Genomic DNA, 22,024 nt, shown 5'->3' on the forward strand with positions numbered 1-22,024 from the left:
ACACCAAGCAAAACACTAAAAATGTCATAACTTCTTGCATATCTTTCAACTTGAACTCTTACTTCTACTAAATTCTGCTAGCTGCTTCAGCTTCACAGCAGTGACGCTAGTCCACTGACCAATCACGGCGCACGTTAATGCTGAGGTACTTGTAGGCTATCTAGAATACTCTGACATGTCATAGAATACGCCCAACATGTCAAACTAACGATCTGATTGGTTGAACAATATGACAATCAACAATATCGTCTCCATTTACTTTAATCAGCAAAGGCTTCCCAGCAGGCCTCGGGCCTCTCTTCTTACCTAGATAGATAGATAGATAGATACTAACTTTATTGATCCTGCGAGGGGAAATTATTTTGTTACAAGCAGCAATAAGTTACAGAGCAGCAATAGGTCACAGGTAAAAAATCGTAATATTATATAAAAAGAAAAAGAAAAATACAAGAAAAATACACAATATATACAATTATAATATAGTAAAGATGTTATATAAAAAATGCACACTATATACACAGTGAATAGAACACAATAATATTAAATCAACTAAATAAACAGTAGTGCAGAGGTTTAACGATTTGATTTGGCCCGAGGTGATTTATTGTACAGTCTTATAGCAGTAGGCAGGAATGTTCTCCTGTACCTGTCCTTATGACAGCGGAGCTGGATCATTCTGTTGGAGAAAGTGCTCCGCTGTCCCTGCAGTAGGTGGTGGAGAGGGTGGTCCTGGTTATCCAATATGGATGATAGTTTCTTCAGTGTCCTCCTCTCCACCACCTGTTCCAGACTGTCCAGTTTACAGCCGATGATGGAGCCGGCCTTCTTAACCAGTTTGTTAAGTCTGTTGGTGTCTCCGGCTCCAATGCTGCTCCCCCAGCAGACTACGGCGAAGTACAGTGCACTGGCCACAACAGACTGGTAGAACATCTCCAACATCTTGCTGCACACGTTGAAGGATCGAAGTTTCCTCAAGAAAAAGAGTCGACTCATCCCCTTCTTGTACACAGCGTTGATGTTGGCCTTCCAGCTCAGTCTGTTGTCGATGGAGACACACAGGTACTTGTACTCCTCCACCATGTCCACGTCCTCTCCCAGAACTCTCAGTGGCTGTGGAGCCGTCGTCCTCCTCCCGAAGTCGACCACCATCTCTCTGGTCTTGGCCACGTTCAGAAGCAGGTGATTTCTACCGGCCCACTCCACAAAGTCATCCACTACTGCCCTGTACTCCTCCTCCCGTCCGTCCCTTATACACCCGACCACTGCAGAGTCATCAGAGAACTTCTGCAGATGGCATGACCCCGAGTTGTACTGGAAAAAAACATAGAGACATAGAGGTGAAATCTGATTGGATAAAAGCTCTACTTAAAACAAGCTGTGCTGGAAGCAGAGCAACTGAGAAAGACAGTAGATGTGCAATGAGAAAATAAGCTAATGGGAAACATTATTAAATTATAAAATAGCTATAACTTTGTGATTCTGTTTAGGCCAGCAGAGAAGGCTTAGCTGGCCCTGACGGCCACCACTGCTGAAACTACAGCCGCCACTCCTTGAGCAGCTACTGTCTCAGAAACCACACGAGCAGCTGGTGTATCGGTCTGTAGCAGCAGAACAGTGTGTCATTATTTATGGTGGTTCATGTTAAATCACCGTAAAACAATAAAAGGTGGACAGAATCACTGACACAATACTGCGTGGTGAAGATGAGGGAACTGGTTTCTGTTCTGACTCACAAAGTGAATTGAGGCCTGCCTTTTACAATGCGTTTGGTTTGTGAACAAAGTCTCAGTCAATCTGCTTCTGTTACTTATGTCAACAGTAACTCCGCTGCAGTCTACTTCAAAGATGCTCCTCTTATCGTCCTCAACAGACGGCAGAGCGTCCTCTCTGTTTATTTACCTCCAACATATCCGTGTTTGAAACATTTCTGTTTTCACTAAAAAAACAACCTCTCTGCATCACTGTTTCTTTGGAGGGGACAACAAAGTAAATGACAGCCTCCATCATGTGAGCAAGTCTCTTGTACTTTTGTGTTTTGGTGTAATAGATAAAACACATCATCACACAGGTGAGTCAGGATGCGGATTCAAGTCGGGATGAAATGAAGAATGAGTCTTAACCCTTTTAGATCACATCCCCACTCATATTATGAAACTATTTAACAATATATACATTTTCATATTTCAAAATCCAATCATCTTGTGTGTGTGTGTGTGTGTGTGTGTGTGTGTGTGTGTGTGTGTGTGTGTGTACAGAAGCATAGACTCCCTTTTCACTGGGACTTTAAGGGGTTTATTCCCCTGTCCACTTGGAAGCGGACCGAGACCCACCTGTTCAAGCGGTCTCGGTTCGGTTGTTCGGTCCACAACAGGGTTCGATTAACAGCTTTAACAGCAGCTCAAATGAACCGAACTAAGCAGGCAAACAGAGCTGAGTTTGGTCATTTTGCTGGTCTCATAACCCATTACCACAAAGCATACCTCAAAGAGCTGTACATATAATAACAACAGCAATACAAAACATTACAAACTGAAAACATTAGACCCACGCGATACTCGATAAAAAACAGCAGCAGCATCAGCAGAAGAAACACAAACAACATACACAATTGATAACTGTGATTTGTATTCTAGGGCAGACTGAGGGAGGTCGAAGGCTGATGTGAAAAGATGTGTTCTGAGTTTACTTTTGAGTGAGTCGACTGAGGCAGAATCTCTCGAATTTGGGTTGGAAGACGGTCCCAGAGAAGGGGGGGGGGGGGGGGGGGGGGGGCTTGATGAGAGACGACGCATCCTGATACAACCGTTCATATAATAGCTTTCAAATGTTACTCCTATAGTTTGTTTTAACTATGTTTTTACTATGTACTGGTTCTGTGGCACTCTGAGATTCTCTGAATGAAAGGTGTGTTACAAATAAAATGCATCATCCTCATTTTTCTTTCCAGCAGCACTTGTCAATTTCTGCTCATTACATAAATAAACTTCTACAGAAGTGACGTTACTGAAGTACGCTAGTTACGGGAAAAATAAATCAACGTGGACTTCTCGTTTGACACGGGGAAGATCAGTGGTCTTCTGGGTGAAAGTTTGCTGTTTGTTGGACCATCTACGTCCAATCCAACCCGCCCTGTGTGAGCTTCTGCAGTCTTTATACTTCCTTATTAATGTGGATAAGATTCAAAATGCTTTCTCGGGATCTCTACGAATAACGGCACATGTAGGTAGAGCTATGAATGCTGGGCGAGACCACCCTGTGAGAGAAGGCCCCTCCCACCTATTGACGTATTTTATTGTAAAAATCAGGAGACTGACATGACGAGTGACTAGAGGTGATAAGCAGGAATGTGCAAGTCTATGTAATAGTTCACGATTTAAAAGTTGGACCTTGAAGTCAGTGAAACGAGAACAGGGGTGACATACCATCAAATCTTTGAGTTTTGGTTAATATCCTTCAAATAGATTTTTCATAATTTTCCGGTGACTGTCTATTGTCTCCTTGTCCTTTCTTCATAGTTTTATTGTAATATTTGCACGGTATCCTTCTGAAGGTTCCAGTTAATAGGTTATCTGAATCCGTATTATATCATTGCAACTTTTCCATGTCTCAGTACGGGTCTATTGGACTTGTTTGACTGGATTTATGCTGAATTCTACTTTTGTTATACTGTTTATTATCAGTTACCTTATTTTTAGGCAGGCTAATTGTCTCTTTCCACAGAAGGGGTATCTCTCTTTGAATTACCTCTCCCAAGGTTTCCTCCCTCTTTCTCCCCCCTCATGAGCTAAGTGTCTTATTAAGGAGTCGTTTTCTGGTCTTCTTAGAAAGCTTGGCTGGGGGAGCCATTGATGTAATGTGCCAGTGAAGCCCACTGAGACGCTGCGTTTAGACCCCCACCCAGGGACACGCTGAACCCTGACAGCAGCTTTCTACTCCTTACTCGGCTTTTTATATAGTGCTGACACATTCAATTGACAAACTTTAACGTTGTTCTGAAAAAGAACATTACTTTGGCTTTGATGCAATACTTCCTAATGATTTCCATGATGTCGCTGTAGTTTTGACTGAGTGACGATGCTTTGCAATTTGTCATCAGTGGAGGAAGAACTAGTCTTTAAATCAAGTAAAAGTAGTTTGAATGAACTCCACCTTTACCTGCTGCAACATTAATAATACATCAATAAATATAATCCAGTCGTATATATCATCCTGAAATGGGCCATTTAGCATAATGAGTACTTTTACTTTTGGTACTTTAAGCGTATTTTGATAGTTACACTTTTGTACTTTTCAAATGTTTGAATGCAGGAGTATTTCTACATTGGTATTTTATTTAAATAAAAGTACTTCTTCCACCACTGTTGTAAATACTCATACATGGCTGTGTGTGTACAATCTGCAAAGTAACTGTAAAATAAACAGATTATAGTACAAAAAGAACAATATCTCCCTTTGCAATGTGGAGGAGTAGAAGTATAAAGCAGCAGAAAATGGAAACACTCAAGTCAAGTACAAGTACCTCAAAATTGTACTGAAGTACAGTACTTGAGTACATGTATAGTTATATTCCAGCATAGGTAATTATTTTCGTGATCATTAAGATATCATTGAATATTGCTGCTGATCAACGGAAATAACCGATTATTATCAGTGCTCGATGAAAGCACTAAAACACACGCGCACATTAATACATATCCGCGTGCCAGCAGGGCAACCCCCCCCCCCCCGGGTCTCCAGCGCAGGTACAGGTCCGTGTCTCTCTCTCCTCTGCCTCACTATTGCGGCTCGCGCCCTCTTGGTGACGCTCTGCTGACATCACTCTGATATTCCCCTCTCAGCCCGCCGCGCCAGACACACGGAGCTCGCGCCTCCTCACCAGCACACACTCTGTCCCAGCTCCGCTCCGCTCCTTCTCTCCGTGGCCAAGACGCGCCGTCACGCGCAGAAACCATCCGCGTAGGCTTACCTGTGCGCGCTACTGCGGCCCGGCCCCTTCTTCTTCTTCTTCTTCCTGTCCAGTGAAAGGAGGACGGAGAGAGAAACTCAACGCGCTCCAGATTGCAGAGACACAAGGGGAAGAGAAGCCACAACTTGGCTGACTAGCCCGGGCGGTCTGAACTGAACTCCCCAAGTTTCTCGCGCCGATCGGAGAAGGAATAACCCGGAGCCAAGCTCGTCACCCCCCCCACCCCCCTCTCCCCCCCACAACGCAGCGCTGTAGTGGATATTTACGTCCACCTCGTCTCCCACTTGGAAGAATGGCGAGAGATCACGCGGCACGCCGTCCGGTCTCTCCGGTGAGGAACGCTTGGCTGGCGGCGGCGGCGGCGACGGCGATCCTCCTCGCAGCCCAAGGTAAGACAAAGCTGCGTTAGAGTAACCACCGAAGCCTCTGCTTCACACCCCCCGTCTCCCTCCTGCGCTGTGCGCCCTGAATGTGGCCGGCCAGCCCGCGTCCCGCATCAGTCCCCGTGTCGCGTCTGTTGGCTGCTGTTCGGAGGCGACCTGTTGTAAAAATACAAGAAAAAGTTTGTACTCTTAAGCGCTCTGTCGGGATGTGTGTGTGTGTGTGTGTGTGTGTGTGTGTGTGTGTGTGTGTGTGTGTGTGTGTGTGTGTGTGTGGAGTCTCGGTAGCCACGGGAAGCGAGGTGTGGCTCTCCTGGTTTGTGGTGGGTTTTGTTGTTGTGGTCCTAATTCCTCACAGCTTCAGACGGCAGGTGACTGTTCAGGGAAAAAGCTAATCCCCTCTGAGCCTCTACCAAAACCCTTTACCAACACGGCTGACCTGTAATCTGTGTTTACCTCTGTGTGTGTGTGTGTGTGTGTGTGTGTGTGTGTATGTGCGCGTGTGGGGGGGTTCCTCGTTTCTGCAGCACGGCCGCGGCTCCTCAGGTGGCCCCTCCAGCAGAGAGCCCTGCATGAATATGAGCCGCAGCGGTCCTGTGGCAGCAGGGAGACGCGCTAGAAATGCAGCAGCGGCGTCCACCTGTCGGTGTCTCACCTCCGTATCTGCAGCAAGCGGGAGACAGTCGTTACGTCTTTAACGTGTTCCCGCAAAGCTGTCTCAGCACTTGATATTCATATTTTGATATAACACTCAAAGCAATAATGCAATTGATGTATTTTCACCAATAAGGACATGATGTTGAATTGAGTGTAAGACTCGGTCTTGACCCAAACTGAGTCCTGACTGTAAAGAAAAACAACTCCTCTGTTCTTACTTCATAAAGTGAACCGATCCTCTTCTGTGTTACTTAGTCTTCTACAATCACACCACTTTAAATCCACTACAGACACAAACCGACGATGACAGACACTTGTGAAATGTTCACACATTCTGTCAACGCCTGTTTGATCACACAAAACAATACCAACAACAAAAGGCTGCTATACTGAGACAAACGAATGCATTTTAATGCACGCTTTAAAAAAATGTATTTTGACATTTAAACGGTGTGTCAACACAGACCAAGAGGTGCTTCCCTCTGGCCATGTGCAGCCATGACACAAGCTGTGTCAACACTCGAGCTGGATTCTGATTGGAGGAACTGATTTTACTGGTCGCTTCTTATATTAAATGAGATACATTTTATATATATATATATATATATATATATATATATATATATATATATACAATAATAGTAAATTAGGACAAATGTTTTGAGCCTGATCAATATCTGATCATAGTGGCCAATACAGATATTAATATTTTGTGAAAAAAGGGTCAGCTATTTCTTAAAGGAGACATATGCTCATTTTCAGCTTCATATTTGTATTTGGGGTTTCTACTACCACATGTTGACATGCTTTAATATTTAAAAAACACATTCTTTTTCTCATACTGTCTCTTCTAATATACCTGTACTCACCCTATGTTTGAAACGCTCTGGTTTAGCGCCTGTCTCTTTAAGACCCCCCCCCCCCCCTCCTGGTAAAGCCCAGTCTGCTCTGATTGGCTTGCGAGGAGGATAATATGGCGCACCTTTGCAAATGTGGTTCTTAAGCCACGGGGTGTGTATTGAACTGGGCCTGCATGTGACACAGGAAGTGGTTCCACGTCTGATTGGCTTGTTGAATCACATGTTAGCCCACAACAAACTGACCTGGTCGTTTTCACTTCACAGTTTGTGAAACCACTTTGAAATGAGTTTAAATGATCTTTTATACAAAAACGATTAACATCAAAACATTTTTGAAGTGACCTTTCAAAGTCAGCCGTCACAGAGTGCTCATTAAATAAATGATTGTTCAAAGAATGTGCTCAGGCTGGGCGGTTTTAAAGTTGAAAACACTTAAGAGGAGACCACTCAACACTACAAATAAACACCGTCAATAAAAACAAACACGTTAAACCTGAATTAAGACAAATACGGGTCAACACTTTTATTGCAATTTCTGTTTTCATGTCTGGCAACGTGCACCAATGAAGTGTCTGTGATACGGCAGCGGCGGCTGATAGCATCGGCCCGCTGATGTCTGTGGAGCTTTGCTGTAAACTTACCGTCAAGTGATGCAAGCGCAGTGCAAGACTGTATGAATATTATAATGCCTCATAATACCAACATTTATGCACAGATTACGTATTTCTGAGCAACACAACGAATGCACTCAAAACTGCTGCTGCGATCTAGACACTAAGTTTAAACGCTTTCTGATGAGGCCCATTAATAAAGAGAGCTATCAATTAACATGCTGATGATTTCCATAGCAACGCTGTATGTCCCGGGAAGAGCATTACGGTGATGGATATGGAGAGAGTAGGATGCTCTGCTGAGTAACGCAGACGTGCTTTTCCCCGCCGCACTGGGACCAGCAACAGAATTCACAACAACAACAACAACAGTCAGTTAACAGTGACGTTCATAAGAACCCTGTGAACCTGCTCCTTCAGCACGGATCTGTCAGCCTGTTGTTTCCACCTGGGTGTAACTAGTATCATCTGTCTAAGCTGTCCCCAAATTGTCACCAGGGTGGTAAGAAAAAGAAGACGAAGACGGGTCATTACGGAGCGGGGAGACGCGGCGACGCGCCTCACGGAGACAGGCCTCTGCTGTGATCAAAGGGAATGGAGGGCGAGTTGTTTCAAGGGAGCCGCAGAGCCCTCGCTTAGCATCTGTTGCTGGAGACTGGAGGTGACTAGAGTGATTTTGAGGCAGGAGGAAGAGTCATCCCTGATTGGAATTAGATGTGTGATGGCGTTTCTTTTCCTCCCCGTGAACATTCGGAGCGACGTAAGAGCGGCGCTGTAAGCAACGCGGGTCGAGGATGTTCGAGGATGACAGATACTCAGCCGAGACCGCGCTGCATCGGGGCTCGTATTGTTAAAGAGCCGGCAGATTGTCACGACCGCGTCCCCACCGGTTCTGAATTAATTTGAACGTGCAAAGACACATCTCGTCTTCCTGCTGGGAATAAAAGAAATACTCGGCTCCCATTTCAGCTGCTCAGCCAGTGAGTTACTGACACTGAATGCAAGCTTGATTTTATACGGCATACAACACCTTTTTATTTATTATTTCATTTTTTTAAGGAGTGTGTGTGGGTGTGGGTGTGGGTGTGGGGACAGGGCGGCATCCTCTGGTTCTGAAGAGTGAAGCCAGAGCTGAAGTGTCTTGAGTCTGCATTCTCTCTACTGACTCCTCTGGTTGTATAGAAGTCTAAAATGACTCTACTTCTCACTTCATTTATTCCCTCAGTAAACATTGTCAACATGAGTTTATGGTCTCAATCTCTAGTTTTTCATCTTTAATACAGCGTGATGTTCATTTAGTAAATTATGGTCCATTTGGAGTCAAACAGACCATAAAGCAGAGTATGCTTTAGGGCGGGGCTACCTTGTGATTGACAGGTTGTTACCAGAGACGTATACAGCGTCTCTACGTCACTCCTTCCGCCGTCCAAATATGGTCACTTCCGTTCACTGGTTGCCAAAAAGCCAAGATGGCGACCTCGCCGAACTCTATCCTTCAGGTGCCGACGGATGATCTGTGTGTTTTTTTTTACACTATGAGGAAAATGAATGAACGCTGTGGTAAAAGGGGGTCAAAGGCAGCCGTGAAACTTGACGCTAAAAAGAACAACTGTAACCTTCAGCAGAACAGGCCAAGTAGAGTTTGAGAGGATATCATTCCGTGGCAATGATAATTAAGTCACTTCAGGTGTCTCCCCCCCCCCCCTCCTCTCCCCGTCCTCGTCTCTACAGGCCTGATTCTGTGCCGAAATGTCAATGATGATGAGTCCCCCTCGACGGCTCGGTGGAGACGAGGGGCTGATTAGCTTATCACTCGGAGAGCAGGCGGCCGATGATTATCGCCCTCAGAGCGCCGCGGCCTGATTATCGAGAGCTCTCATTAATGACTCATCGTCGGGCCGTGGTGCTGTTTGTTGTCTGGCATATTTCTGTGTCGCCGGTGCTGCGGCTCCGCTGTGGATATGTGTGTGGAACGCAGTGCAGCGGAGGGCCGCGATGGAGACGCCTCGGAAGCAATCCAAGCACCCGCTGTAGTGACACCAAAGTATTTTATTTGAATTCATCCTTTATTTAAGGTCAAGATGGGAAGCATGTAAAAAGTTTCATATGAGAGTACAAACCAGGACAGATAATGTCACAGATGAAAACCAGACCAGAACACAAAACATACAGGAAGAACATTGTTGTGGACAAACCGATGTTAAGACGTTGTCAGAGAGAGGGTAAAGATGTGGCGTTAAGGGTGCAGTTGTGGCTCGTTCCGTGCTGGCGGAGCGTGAAAGTACAAAAAGAAGGCAGCTTCACCGTGAAGCTCCGTTGGGGCGACCGGGACCATGAGGAGACTCTGGTGTCATGGCTGCTGGAGGAACGTGTCAGTAAACTGGATATGCACCGCGGCAGTTTCCCCAGCGAAGCTTCTGTCAACACCAGTCAACACATGAGGGGGGGGGGGGGCAGCATCTACTACATTTTAAAATAAACCCCCCATAGAAGTGTCTAATTGTACTGTTGTAATCATAAAGCATGCACAGCAACGAGCGTCGAGTTCAAAGCGTCCATCTGTGAGCTCTCGGCCTCCGAGGCAGCGGCGCAATTATTTCAATTTTTTTTTTTCTCTTCGCAGGCTGTTTTAGTTGATTAATGTATCGGGAGAAGCCGGGAGGCTGAAAATCTCCCATTATTTCAGAAGCAAAAGGGCAGTTTGAAAAAAATAATAAAAATCCTGTAATTTTTCCCAGTTTAACGAACAGTTTATCCTCACTCTGAATGAATCCCTCTTTAACCCCGCGCAGGCACCCGACCCCGGGGTCAGAGCCATCTTTAAAATCCAGTCAGAAAGACTAAATGTCATGGAGTGTTTCTCAGGGGGAGTGTGTGTGTGTGTGTGTGTGTGTGTGTGTGTGTGTGTGGGTTGAGGAGGGGTTGCCATTGTTCCCCTCAGTTGTTCAGAGGTATCACTGCTGGGTTGAAATGCCAGCTGGGTGCCTCAGAAGAGGGCTTATGTTTTAGCAAATATCCCTTTTATCTTTTTAGTTCTGGGCTTTTTCATAAGGAACTTTGCAAACTGTATTTATTTTCTCCTAAAAGTTCAGCGTTTTTTTTGCTGCTGATATTAATTGCTGGAGTTTGTTTTTTCTTTTTTCCAATGGCTTTGATGAAATGTATCTTTTTACTTTGTTATAGTCATCATAGTGTTCAGTTTTCTTCATAAAAACACACAATTAAAATTTTTGTAAATATTTTTTTTTAGTTTTATTGATAAAACAAATCGTGTCATTCATAGTTTAATGATGTATTATCATCATTAGCTTAGAGCTAATGTTAGGAAGTTCAACAGTCATGATTCATCTCTGATATGTATTCATGTTGCTGTGAAAACATCTCCTTAAAGAATATGGATTTATCGACAGAGGTTGCATCACATCGTGTGTTGTGATTTGTTTGTCTGCACTGATGTTTACGTTTTTTTTAAATTTTGGCCTCTGTTTTTTTTTTTGTATTGATCAAGTACTTTTGTGGATGAGCCGATCACACATCCACATGTTGTGTTTTAGTGTGGGCCTTTTAAAAAAGGAGCGAGGGGTAATTAGGGGGAAAGTGTTGCTGTAAGAAGCTCCATCAATCCGGCTTGCTGAGCGTCCAGGAAGCAGGTTTTCAATTCATCACCCTGCCTGCCAAGAAGCAGCATGTGTCTCCACTTGGTCAGCGCTTTTCTTTTTTCATTCCCCTTCTGAGGAAACCGGTTACTAAGCGAATTCCAGATCACATTTTGAAAAAATCGGCCCGTATCGCGGCCGACACCATGGCGATCAACGGGCGATTCTGCAGCAACAGGTGCCGCTGGGAAGAGGGATCGCAGAGCGTAGCAACAGGAACGGGGCCATGAATCACAACGGAGCCCATCCAAGGATGGTCGGACGAAGGTTTTTTCTTTTTTGCCTTTATCTCTCAGGGTCCGGTCTGCTTTCACTGCTTCCTGAATGTCTTTCTTACTCAAACACACAAGATCAATGTGGCCACCGTCTCTGGTTTGACTTTCACCGCCACGCAGAGGGAAGAAAACTTCCAGCCAGCCTTTCATACCCGCCTTTCATTTTGCCCATTCTTTTATTCGCACATTCTCTCTCCCTCGCCCTCTCTTTCGCTCTCATTCTTCTCGCTCACGACCCTATTTTCAGCCGGGACTGCCTGGCTGCCGCTCTGTGGCGGCCCCCCGAGTGAGGGCCCTTTTGTTGGAACAGCTTTTGGTGGAATTAAAACGGGTGCCAGCACGCCCCCTCCCTCCCCCCTCCCTCCCTCACCCACTTCGCTGCTCTCGGTTCTCCTCGGCCTCATTGTTGAGTCGGAGAGGGAGCTGGTGGGGAATTCAAAAGTGTGAAAATGTGTAGACGAGCATCCCCATCTTTACTTTCAAGTCTTCTTCAATACAGCGTGATGTTCATTTAATAAACTACGGTCCATTTAGAGTGAAATAGACCATAAAGCAGGGGATGCTTTAGGGCTTACTGGGATTGACATGGTGCTAGTGCTACCAGAGCTGTATACAGCATCTCTACGTCACTCCTCCACAGTCCAAATATGGTCACTTCCGTTCACTGGGTGCAAAAAAGCCAAGATGGCGACGGCCAAAACGCCAAACTCGATACTTTAAAACGGGAGCCACGGCGACTACGTCCACTTCTTAAATACAGTCGGTGGTGTAGACTGATGATCTGTGTGCTTTTTTTACACTATGAGGAAAATAAATGATCACTCTGGTTACAGAAAGGGTTCAACGGCAGCCGTGAAACTTGATGCTAAAAAGAACAACTGTAACCTTCAGCAGAACAGGCGAAGTAGAGTTTGAGAGGATATCGCTCCGTGGCAATGATAATTAAGTCACTTCAGGTGTCTCCCGCTGGCAAAATGGAAATGTGCACCGGCGGGTCAAGCAGCGATGTGACTTTGTGACATTTCCCGTCGTACCCCTGTGGGCAATTAATAACCGCGGTAACATCGTTTGCTTCTCCGATCTCATCATGGAGCCTTTTGGCCGTTATTTTGTTTCAGGCGACAGCATGGCTTAATCTCTACGTTGCATTTACCAACATTTCACCACGTGGCCAGTAATGACAGTAATGAACCTTGTTACGGAGACTTAACCGCGTCACTGCTCACTGCAGGGAAAATCCCAGCGCTGGCTAGAAAGGTAATGAAACAGGATGACATACAAGGTGATTAGGGCCGGCCGTTAAAAAGCACCATTGGCACGACTAACGAGAAGCACGCTCTCATTGGAGACTGTTCAACGCATTCAAATACATCTGTGTTCTAGACACACGCAACAGAAATGAACACCGTCGCAATGACATTAAATGACAAGAAAAACTGAATATGATCGGCTCCATAAAAGTAGGAGTTAATGCAGTGCTTCTATATTTCCTGTATTTCACTGTTTTGACAGACCATGCTGTTATGTAACCCATGATATTTATGTTTTATGCTCAAATGAGTTCATTCCTAGTTCTGGGAGATTTCTAAGTCATAGCTGGTGCTTCCTGCACTCAGGTGTGGCCTCACACATCAAGGCCTATCAAAATAATAAATCTAGGTCCAGGAGGTCACTTACCTCAGTTTGAGCCAGGAAAGTCCCTGCTCTACTCATTCCGGCTGTCAGGCCCTGAACACAACTACTTTTTGTTTCTATGGACGGAGTGGGACACCGTTTACTTTCCAACCACTCCTATATATCGTCACCGACTGTCATTTTGGTGGACATTAGTCAGTTTCCTTTTCTGGTTTAGGTGAGTGGTTGGTGAGAGGATGTACAGTCACAGAAACAATAAATAAAAAGTGAATTCTCTGCCTTAGTTCAAGCACGAGCACTATAAAGACCAGGCCAGGTTGTCTGTTCCCTAACCCTTCAGCAGCAGATACTCTCAGCCATGCAAGGAAATACCTTTTGTTACTCTCCTCCAGCTTATTGGATCCTCCAACATATGAACGAGGGGCCTCATTACAGAAACTACCGAAGTCTGTAATCCTGTCTCACCTCGGTTTAAGGTGACAGTTTATGGTATTACAGAAACATGTTTCCTAACTGTTTGTATGAAAGCAATCCTATCTTATATCTGGATTACTTAGGGATTCCCCCGAAGTTTGAATTTGACCTTTGGGGCTCTGCCAGTGGTCGTACAAATCACAAATGCTCTCCCAGACTGCCAGCCAGAGATGAGGGAGGGCCGTAGATTACACGGCGTGTCCATCTGGAGTAGCCCTCCGGTACGTTCTAGCCTCTAAATAGCAACGGGCATGACAGGACGAGTGGCGATTGAAGAATCCAATATACAGTCATGGGTTCTTCAGTTAAGATAGAACGGGACACAGCCGTGCAGTTTGGGAATTGCTTCTGCAGCGGGAAGAGTTTTCCTCTCTTTGAAAGTGAAGTTGAGATAGAACAAGCAGTTAGGATATTTCTTCTGTAATGAGGCCCCAGCTCTGCAGGATCTGAATTTCATCACGCAACACAAAGCAACACAGCATGGACGGCGGAGGGACTAACGGCAGAGAATGAAGAACCCCAACACCTCACCGGAGTGATGCAAATGGAATTCAATCCGTCTCTGCTTCCCCCGTCCATAAGGAACTGTCTCTGTGCAGCCTGGAGACTGTTAGCAACAAGTTAGAGAGAGAGAGAGAGAGAGAGAGAGAGAGAGAGAGAGAGAGAGAGAGAGAGAGAGAGAGAGAGAGAGAGAGACTCTCTGCCAGTATTGATGAAATGTTAAATTGAAACAGGGCGATGGACAAGGATTTGTGCACGGCCAACAGCCTGGCTCTCCTCTCACCTCTGTTGGCGTCCTTGGCTGCTTCAATATCATCGCCTAAATTGACTGCCTCCGAGCGCACGCGCACGTGCACGCACGCCCGTGCACGCCGATGGCAATCGCCTTGATCGACTGCGTCCGCTCCGACGGTGTTGTTGTTTCCCATCTGCATAATGCAAGCTAACGTCTCTCTCTCTCCTCCTCACCCCCATTCACAAGCGACTACTGTTCACATGGCGGGCACATTTCCATGCGAGTCACGCGCACGTTAAAGGAGAATACCGGCGTCGCTGCAGAGAGTTACAGCCCATTTACCGCTGCCTCTGTCTAGTGTACGTTTCCACCAATCGCTCCGCAACGCACGCCATGTGCAATTAGATCATTTCTTGTCATTTCTCTCTTTTTTTTTTTTTTTTAATGTGCGAGCTCTGCGGGTGTTTCAAACCTGGCTGTAAATGAATGGCTGTCCCGGCACACAAAGCAGCAGCGTGTAGAAAAAGACATGGATGTGACAATTAAGTCTGTCAGGCCTGCATGTTATTCAGGGATTTTTTTTTTCCTCCTGGCAGAGACTTTCATGTCATTTCTGCGGCTGTCAGGTGACTGACAGGAAACAGACTGCTGAGAAAGCCTCGTCTACATTTGGTAGGAACAACGGGACATGGCTTTCTGTCTGCCTTTTTAGTCACAGACATTGATTTATTCTTTGGGCCGGCGAGAGGTCCACCCAACGTGTGGACTGACTCGACTCTGGCGGATTAAAACAATTCACAAATAACAATATAACAGCATTGACACGTGTTTGTATTCTGTGGGAGAACGAGTGGCAGCAAATATGCTCGTGTGTGCCGACACCAGCTGAGAAAGAGAACAGAGGAAGAGGATAAAAGGAGCCAAAAGACGCTTTAGGTCAACAGAGGTGTAAGAAAATACCCATACACTTGAGTATCGCAATGTTTTGTTATTCTGAATCGATTGTCAAAAACGCTGTTGGTTTTAATGAAACGCATATATTCGTGGCAGACAAATTGAAGTCTTTTAACACAGTATTCTTGCATTACTGGTGCCCTCTCACCAGCATCCACAGGCCAAGCTTTGAACGGGATCGATGCGCTTTCTTTCGTGGAAAGTTGGACCATCTCTGGGACAAAACTGTCTTCATGGCTCGATGCCTCCAAGTGTTTATTTTTGTGTAATTTCTGTGAGTTGACCATTTAAATCTTCATGTGATGTTTTTTCAAAAACGTAAAGGGGAACTCTACAGATTTTACACATCAAAGTCTACAGGTCTCAGGAATACTAATGCGAGGTGGTAAAATGAAAAAGTAGAATAAAGCCCTTTGTGGCTCCGGAGGGAGCCGCGTGAAATCAATGTTGGTTGGTGCTGAAAACACAAAAAAAACAACTGAGGTTTGGTTAGGTGCCGCTGGCATAACACGCAACCAAATCTACAACAAAACATTCAGCGGTCGAGGTCGGCAATACTTTATATTATATAATCTACCCATAACTCACCTAGAAGTCAGCTCACACCCAGACGGTACACAGACACACATATTCCCGATCCTGGCAGCCGCTGTTTAAACCTGATTAATCGCTTCCGTATCCCCTCACTAATTCAGCTGTCGATTGAGAGATTCGAGGTGACAGCTGCAACACAATGCTTCGTCTTCTCCGTCTTGACACTGCTACCCCCCCCCCCCCCCCCCCCCCAAAAAATAAAAATAACCCTCTCTTAGCTCCTGACTCTCTAGTCACACAGTTGATTTTCTTCCTGTGAATCCAAAATTGAGTTTCTTTTCTGACACTAAAGGTTGATGTTCTCTCTTGTTCAATATTCCAGGCGTCCGGTCTCCGGTTTTCCTTTTTTTTCATTTGCATGATACAATTACAGAATTCTTTCAAAAGGCATGATTTTTTTTTCTATCTTCCTGTCTAATAGCTTCTCGTTGTCAAATGACTGCAGTGTATGCTGCTCTGTCGGCCCTGTGGGCTTTCTTCTCGCAGCTCATTTCATTAGTTCTCCTCCCCGCTGCTCTTGACGCACACGCTCACCTGTCAGTCAGCCAGAAGTGTCTTTGGCCTTCTTCTCTTTTTTCTCTCCGTAAGAGAGGATCCAGTCCAAGTCCTCTTCAATTAAAACCAAACCAAAGTGCAAAAACAGATTAGCGAGGCGGCTGCTCGTAAACAGCAACATCTGTCGCCGTTGTAGCTGCCGTGTGTCATTGTGGGGAGTTTCAGGGTAAATGTGTCCCGCACTAATGTTAGCCAAACAAAAAACCCCGAAAATCTGTTTATTGTGTTTTTATGTTCGGTGATTTAAAATGATTCAGATTGTTGGAACGAGCCCGCGATGAGCAGCGCAATCGGGAGTCATTTGGCAACGAGGAGGAGGTCCAGCATTCAGCGTTTCACTGGAAAGAAAGGAGGGCAGCTCTGGTGTCACGACAAGCTCCCTCTGTCAGCCGCCGCGGACCGTGTGACGGGCGACCAAGTGAGCCGCTGTGACAGATGGAAAAAGACCCCCCCCCCCCTGGTTAAAAGTTCTAGGACTGCCACTTGCTGAATGTTTACTCCTTCCTGATCAGGGACTTAGTGTCATCAACCTCCCTCCATTATGGAAAAAGAACAATAGCTAAAGGGCTTAAACAGCAGAGCGCTGTCTGAAACTGAAGCTATGGTTGACAAACACGGTTAAATTAGGTTGGCGACAATGAGGACTACTGTGGCTGGAGTAACTGTATTATTATGAGCTAGGCAATTATGGCAATAATCTGCTAATCTGCTTGCCACATTGAAATTGGAATATGCACCCATCCATCCGTTTTTCTAAACCGCTTATCCTGTTCAGGGCTGCGGGGCTGGAGCCTTTCCCAGCATGCACCAAGTGAGCAGTTCCTGAGGGCGGACCCTGGAACATGAAGTGCAAAGTAAAAAAAAAAGCATCAATATTTGAAAATGACAGTCTACCTGCTGTAGGCTACTTTATTAGATTAGTAGTTGTGTCTCATGCAACATAATTCCAAACAAAGGTCATGCTTGTCAGACTATGTCTTCTTTAAAGGAGCCCTGTGGAGTCTTCTTGTAAACAAACAAGCGTTCTGTTTGTTAACCGAGCGCACCGTCTGTGTCCTTGAGGTCCCGACGAACGCGTCGAATGAATTTCATTCCTCGTAAAATATTTACAAAGTCTTCTTCTTCTTCTTCACTGCCTTTGCAGACACTTCTCTGAATGTTTCTGTCACAAAGCAGACTGGCCTGTCCTCATAGAAACACGTCTCTTTGGCACTTCTAGTGGTCAGAAACTCCACGGGGCAGCTTTAAGTGAAAGGGCTGCTAACTGAGCAACACTGAGCCATTAAGCTAGCACACCAGGGATTCCACCAGTGTATTGTAAGCCTAACAATAAGTCCTTTTTTCCCTAATGTATTTAAAAAATATTCCCCTCCCAAGATTTATAAACAACAGTTAGAATGGGACGGCTCGGTTGGAACCATAGATATAATGGTGGGAAAGCTCACCGGTAGCTAGTGTTAGCACTTCTGTGCTATGCTAACACATGCTGCTTTAACGGTTGTAACAGTGACTAAAGACCAACCTGGCTTTACAGGAACAGTGTTGTTCCTTAACTTCACTGTCTTCTGTCTCCATCTCCAGCTGATGTGCTGGTTCACTTCTACACTGTGATCTGTAGCTTTAGCTTTATCTTGTTAACCTGGCATCAGATTACTGTACTCTGTCATTATCTGCAACACTGTCACTGCCAAACACGCTGCAAAGAAGTTGCATTATTGCTGTAAAGTTACCCCTGTTGTCACCACTACCTCAGCATGTCATTTTAAAGCGGCCTCTTAATCCACAGCTAAGAAGGTACATTTTACTGATCCAGCACCCCCCCCCCCCCCCCCCCCCCCTTTGGTGTTTGTGCTTACCTTGAAAAACCCCATTAACTAAGGAGGTAGGATGGTGAAATAGGAAGATGACTTATGTTCCCGGGCCTCTGACCTGCCCGCCCTCGCATCCCAGAGTCTATTTCCAGGCGCGGGGCTTTTTCAAAATGTGAGGATGATTTCTTAATCCCCAGGGATGCATCCGAGGATGGAAGTGAAATGCTTCAACCGTTCCGGTTTCCACCGCGCGAGCATCCTGACGGGTGGCAGGCCGGCTGCCCAGTTAGCTGGCTGGACGGAGAGACAAGGGTGCTAATGAGACGTGTGCTGCGCTTTCATGTCTGTCCTCTCCTCTTCCCAGCATGCCGTTTCTCCTGACTCTACACACGTCTAGGTTTTCTGACTGCTAAAATTCAAAGTGGCTCCGTCTGAGCTGAAAAGTTAAATAGGCCTGGAATTGAATCAGGCATTTTCTGCGGTATGAAAGGCGGTGTGAAGGGGAGCGTGTTAATGAGCCCGTTTGGAACATCACTCATCAACGGCATGAAACTCTGGCCAAAGCGACGGAGGATGGAACGAGGGAAAGCGAGGGAAAAGAAATGGATGAGCTAAAAGCTTAAGCTGTGCTTAAATAAAAACAAAAGTCAACCGACAGCCAAAGTAATTGATTGGTGACTCCAGCAGCCAGAGTAAATCACCACATGCCTCTCCAAATGTCTTCTTACGCCGTTTCAAACAAACCAAAATATATATTTGTGTTCTTACAACTTATATCAAAAGGGACTAGATTGAACTTTTGATAATAAGATGTTACTCAAATGCCATTAAAGTTAAGGTGTAGGTTCATAAAATATCCTGTTGGACTGGGGCTCTGTCAAGTAATGGGCTGAAGGAGCATACTGGTTGCAGTTTAATGGACTTTTTAAAGCTGGCCATGCATTTTTTTAATTGGTGTCATATCGTCTGGGCTTCCATTCATGTTATGACAGTTTAAAAATCAATGTGCATATGATTGAAACTGAGATGGCTCTAGCATCATTATTTTTTGGTAATAAGCAGGGACCGCTCAGAAATGTTGCTCTTAATTTGTGAGTTTAAGGAAGCACAGATTTCTGATGTTCAGCTGCCGAACGGAAGCCTTGAGAATGTTTGCTTGTCGTTTGGGTTGAATTCTTTTCCAAACAGCAGAGCAAAGCTTTCTGCAGCCAGCTCTAGGAAGAGGGACCTTCCTTGAGCTTAATTATTTCATGCAAATTTTAAACCAAACTAACATGAATGAAAAGCATGACTAATGACACTAATTACAGAGCATGATTTAGCAAGATGTCTGCTAGATTTTAATTTGATGGACTAAAAGCTTAACCACGAGAATGGTCCTTTAAATTTACACACGTTTCCTTCTTTAGTCGTCGGCACGCTCCCGTCAGGGCACCATGGGAAATGTGGTTTGCTCAGGATTGGGTACCGAGACTCGAGTCCTGGATTCTGCTCCAGAGTTATAGCAGCGGGGTCGTCTTTGTGTTTGGTTTGCTCACACGTATTGCTGTACAATAGCACAGGTGGTATTTACCACATTAAACTCTTCTGGCCTGACGGAAAGCAATTGTTTTGCAAAGCGATTAAAGTAAAATGTGATATATTTTGTAGTCACGCAATCATTTTGCATGTAATTAGCTTTTCTGCCTGGTTGTCTTTCCAAAAGGTGGCTGCTTCTTGACTTCAGAACGTGTTTATGAAGTCCTGGAGGCAAACTTCTCCGGCATGACATAGCCACTTCTTAGCTTATTAGCATTAGCTAACCTTATCTTGCTAATGTAAAACCAGGCAGCAACCTCAGTTTCTAAAAAGTGAAGCCAAGGCAAAAGTGTCTTAAACTTGCATTCTCTCTAATGACCATCAGGGGGCGACTCCTCTGGTTGTATAGAAGTCTACGAGAAAATGTATAGAAGTCCTAATGAAAATTAGGAAATAGTACTTAGCTAGCTGGTAAAAGTCGGTCCCGTAGCAACAGCTGACCTCTGCCCTCTGACGGCTGGTTGGTTCCTCTTGTACATGACTTATGAAACCATGGCGTGATTAAAACATCAGAGGTCTTTAACATTTCAGAAAACAAAGCCACGCAGGGAGAATTAGGAATGCGCTGGATGTAAACTTCCCAGTGGATCCTGTCTGCTTGAACTGGCTTGCACAGAAGGCAATCGCAGCACCGAGCTAATCGCCGCTCCATTACAACTCAGTCGGTTTGAGATGGTGGTGAGCATTATGTAATTGCTTGTTGGAACTAAATACGCAGCGGGCACGACGGGTTAAACACCAATTAGCGCGCCGTGCGTCTGGCTGCGGGTGCAGCCGGGCGGCGCAGAGGGAGAGCCGTGTGCGCCGCTGTAACCTGAAAGCGGCTCTGGAGCTCTCTGGGTTCACTCTGCGCTTCGACTCGACGGGTCTGGATGAACTGTCGTCCCCCGTTGTTGCGGATTCTTTTTTTTTTTCTACCTTCACCGGAGTGTCAAGGTCAGCTCGCTGTGACAACTCCAACACTCTCCGCTGAGCCTCGGTGCGCTGGCCTCCTTTTTCTTCCTTGGAATGACGGGAGTGTTGGAGTACGAGAGGGTTTTTTAAACTGCATGGAAGAGAGAGAGGAGCGCGGGGGGGCCTAACCTTCCCCCCCCTCCTCCTCCTCACCTTGTTCTCGCTTCTGCTCTCATGTTTTATTCTCGGAGTGAGACCGTCGGTGCGTTTAGAGAGGCTCGATGGAAGTCGGTCGCACGTGTGCATTTATCCTTGCACACGCCGGGGGTCAGAGTGATCCCTGTGCTGTCCTCTCTGCACCGATACAGGCACTGTCGGGCTGGTGGAACCGCTCTTTATAGTTTCTATTGTCTTTCTTCCCCGTGCTGGCAGTGAGGTGTGTGTGATCTCACTTTAAGTGTTTGGGGAGACGTGTGGGTGACACCGGAGCGACACAGCCGATGACGTCATCGTCTCTGGATGCTGCACATTTGTCCAGAAAAACCCTTGCATGTGTACAAGAACTGGGTAGACTTTAAACATACGTTTCAGTACTAGTGTTGCACGGTATACCTTATTACAGAGACAATGTTCCGCATTAATTGCAGGTCCTCACGAGAGGCACTGGATTCAGTTTGTCCACTTAGGTCCACAAACAGACGTGAAGACGGGCTCGTTTTGTGTATGGCACATATTTGACTTCAGCTTAGTACCGGAGGACCAGGTGGGGGGGATCTCCCGGTTGCCCCCAGGTATTTAGCACAGTGGTTAGATGGGAAAGCATGCCTTCTTGAAACAATCGCCACAACTACACCGTTTATCACAGCCAGGAGCTGTGAAAACGCTCATAATCGCGAGATTTTCATCTTTCCAACGGTCCTTGAACACATGTTTGACAAAGGCTGTCAGCAGAAAATGCTACCAAAACTAAGCTTAAAATGAAGATAGATTGTCTCTTTCAAAATGTTGCCCCAAATAAACCGTTTGAAGAAACCACATTCTAATAAATTGTCCTCTCCTGCATGTGGAGCATGTGGAGCCTCCATTTCTTTTTTTCAATATTGGTAACACTTGTGGCAACATGGAAAAATGTTAGATATATAGATTCCATTGTTTGAAAGAAATTCCACTTTTGTCTTTTCTTCTTTGTGATTTATGGCATTGTAACTGTTGTACTGAAAAGCGTTCTCTCTGCTTCAAGCTATGGTTGTGTGCTTTCCATAGAGGTGCAGGACTAATGTACTGCAGTAGAAATAAAGGCCAGAGTGAGGAAGAGAGGGAAAAGCTTGCTGTCACACAGATGTGTCGGCCCTCCCACCATCATCTGCTGACGGCTCGGTGCCGAAAAA

At 45.5% G+C, this 22,024-nt stretch overlaps 2 protein-coding genes across 3 annotated transcripts in view; one reads left to right on the forward strand and one right to left on the reverse strand.

The window, feature by feature from the left end:
• Positions 1 to 572: 572 nt before the first annotated feature.
• LOC137872574 (uncharacterized) lies at positions 573 to 4,949 on the reverse strand. Its single transcript, XM_068710853.1, has 2 exons — positions 4,877 to 4,949; positions 573 to 1,311 (listed from the first exon to the last, which is right to left on the reverse strand). The coding sequence occupies exon 2, from the start codon at positions 1,147 to 1,149 to the stop codon at positions 574 to 576; it is 576 nt and encodes a 191-aa protein (XP_068566954.1). The 5' UTR covers positions 1,150 to 1,311; positions 4,877 to 4,949; the 3' UTR covers position 573.
• Positions 4,883 to 22,024, forward strand: part of pvrl2l (PVR cell adhesion molecule related 2 like) — a 283,481-nt gene continuing 266,339 nt past the window's right edge. For both annotated transcript variants that reach the window (XM_068710852.1, XM_068710851.1), the window contains exon 1: positions 4,883 to 5,355. In XM_068710852.1, the coding sequence (XP_068566953.1) occupies positions 5,259 to 5,355 (97 nt within the window). In that variant the 5' untranslated portion in view covers positions 4,883 to 5,258. The remainder of the gene's footprint in view (positions 5,356 to 22,024) is intronic.

This window comes from Cebidichthys violaceus, unplaced genomic scaffold (genome assembly GCF_023349555.1).
Source record: "Cebidichthys violaceus isolate CVI_PGR_0920_01 unplaced genomic scaffold, fCebVio1.0.p SCAF_16, whole genome shotgun sequence".
Taxonomy (NCBI): domain Eukaryota; kingdom Metazoa; phylum Chordata; class Actinopteri; order Perciformes; family Stichaeidae; genus Cebidichthys; species Cebidichthys violaceus.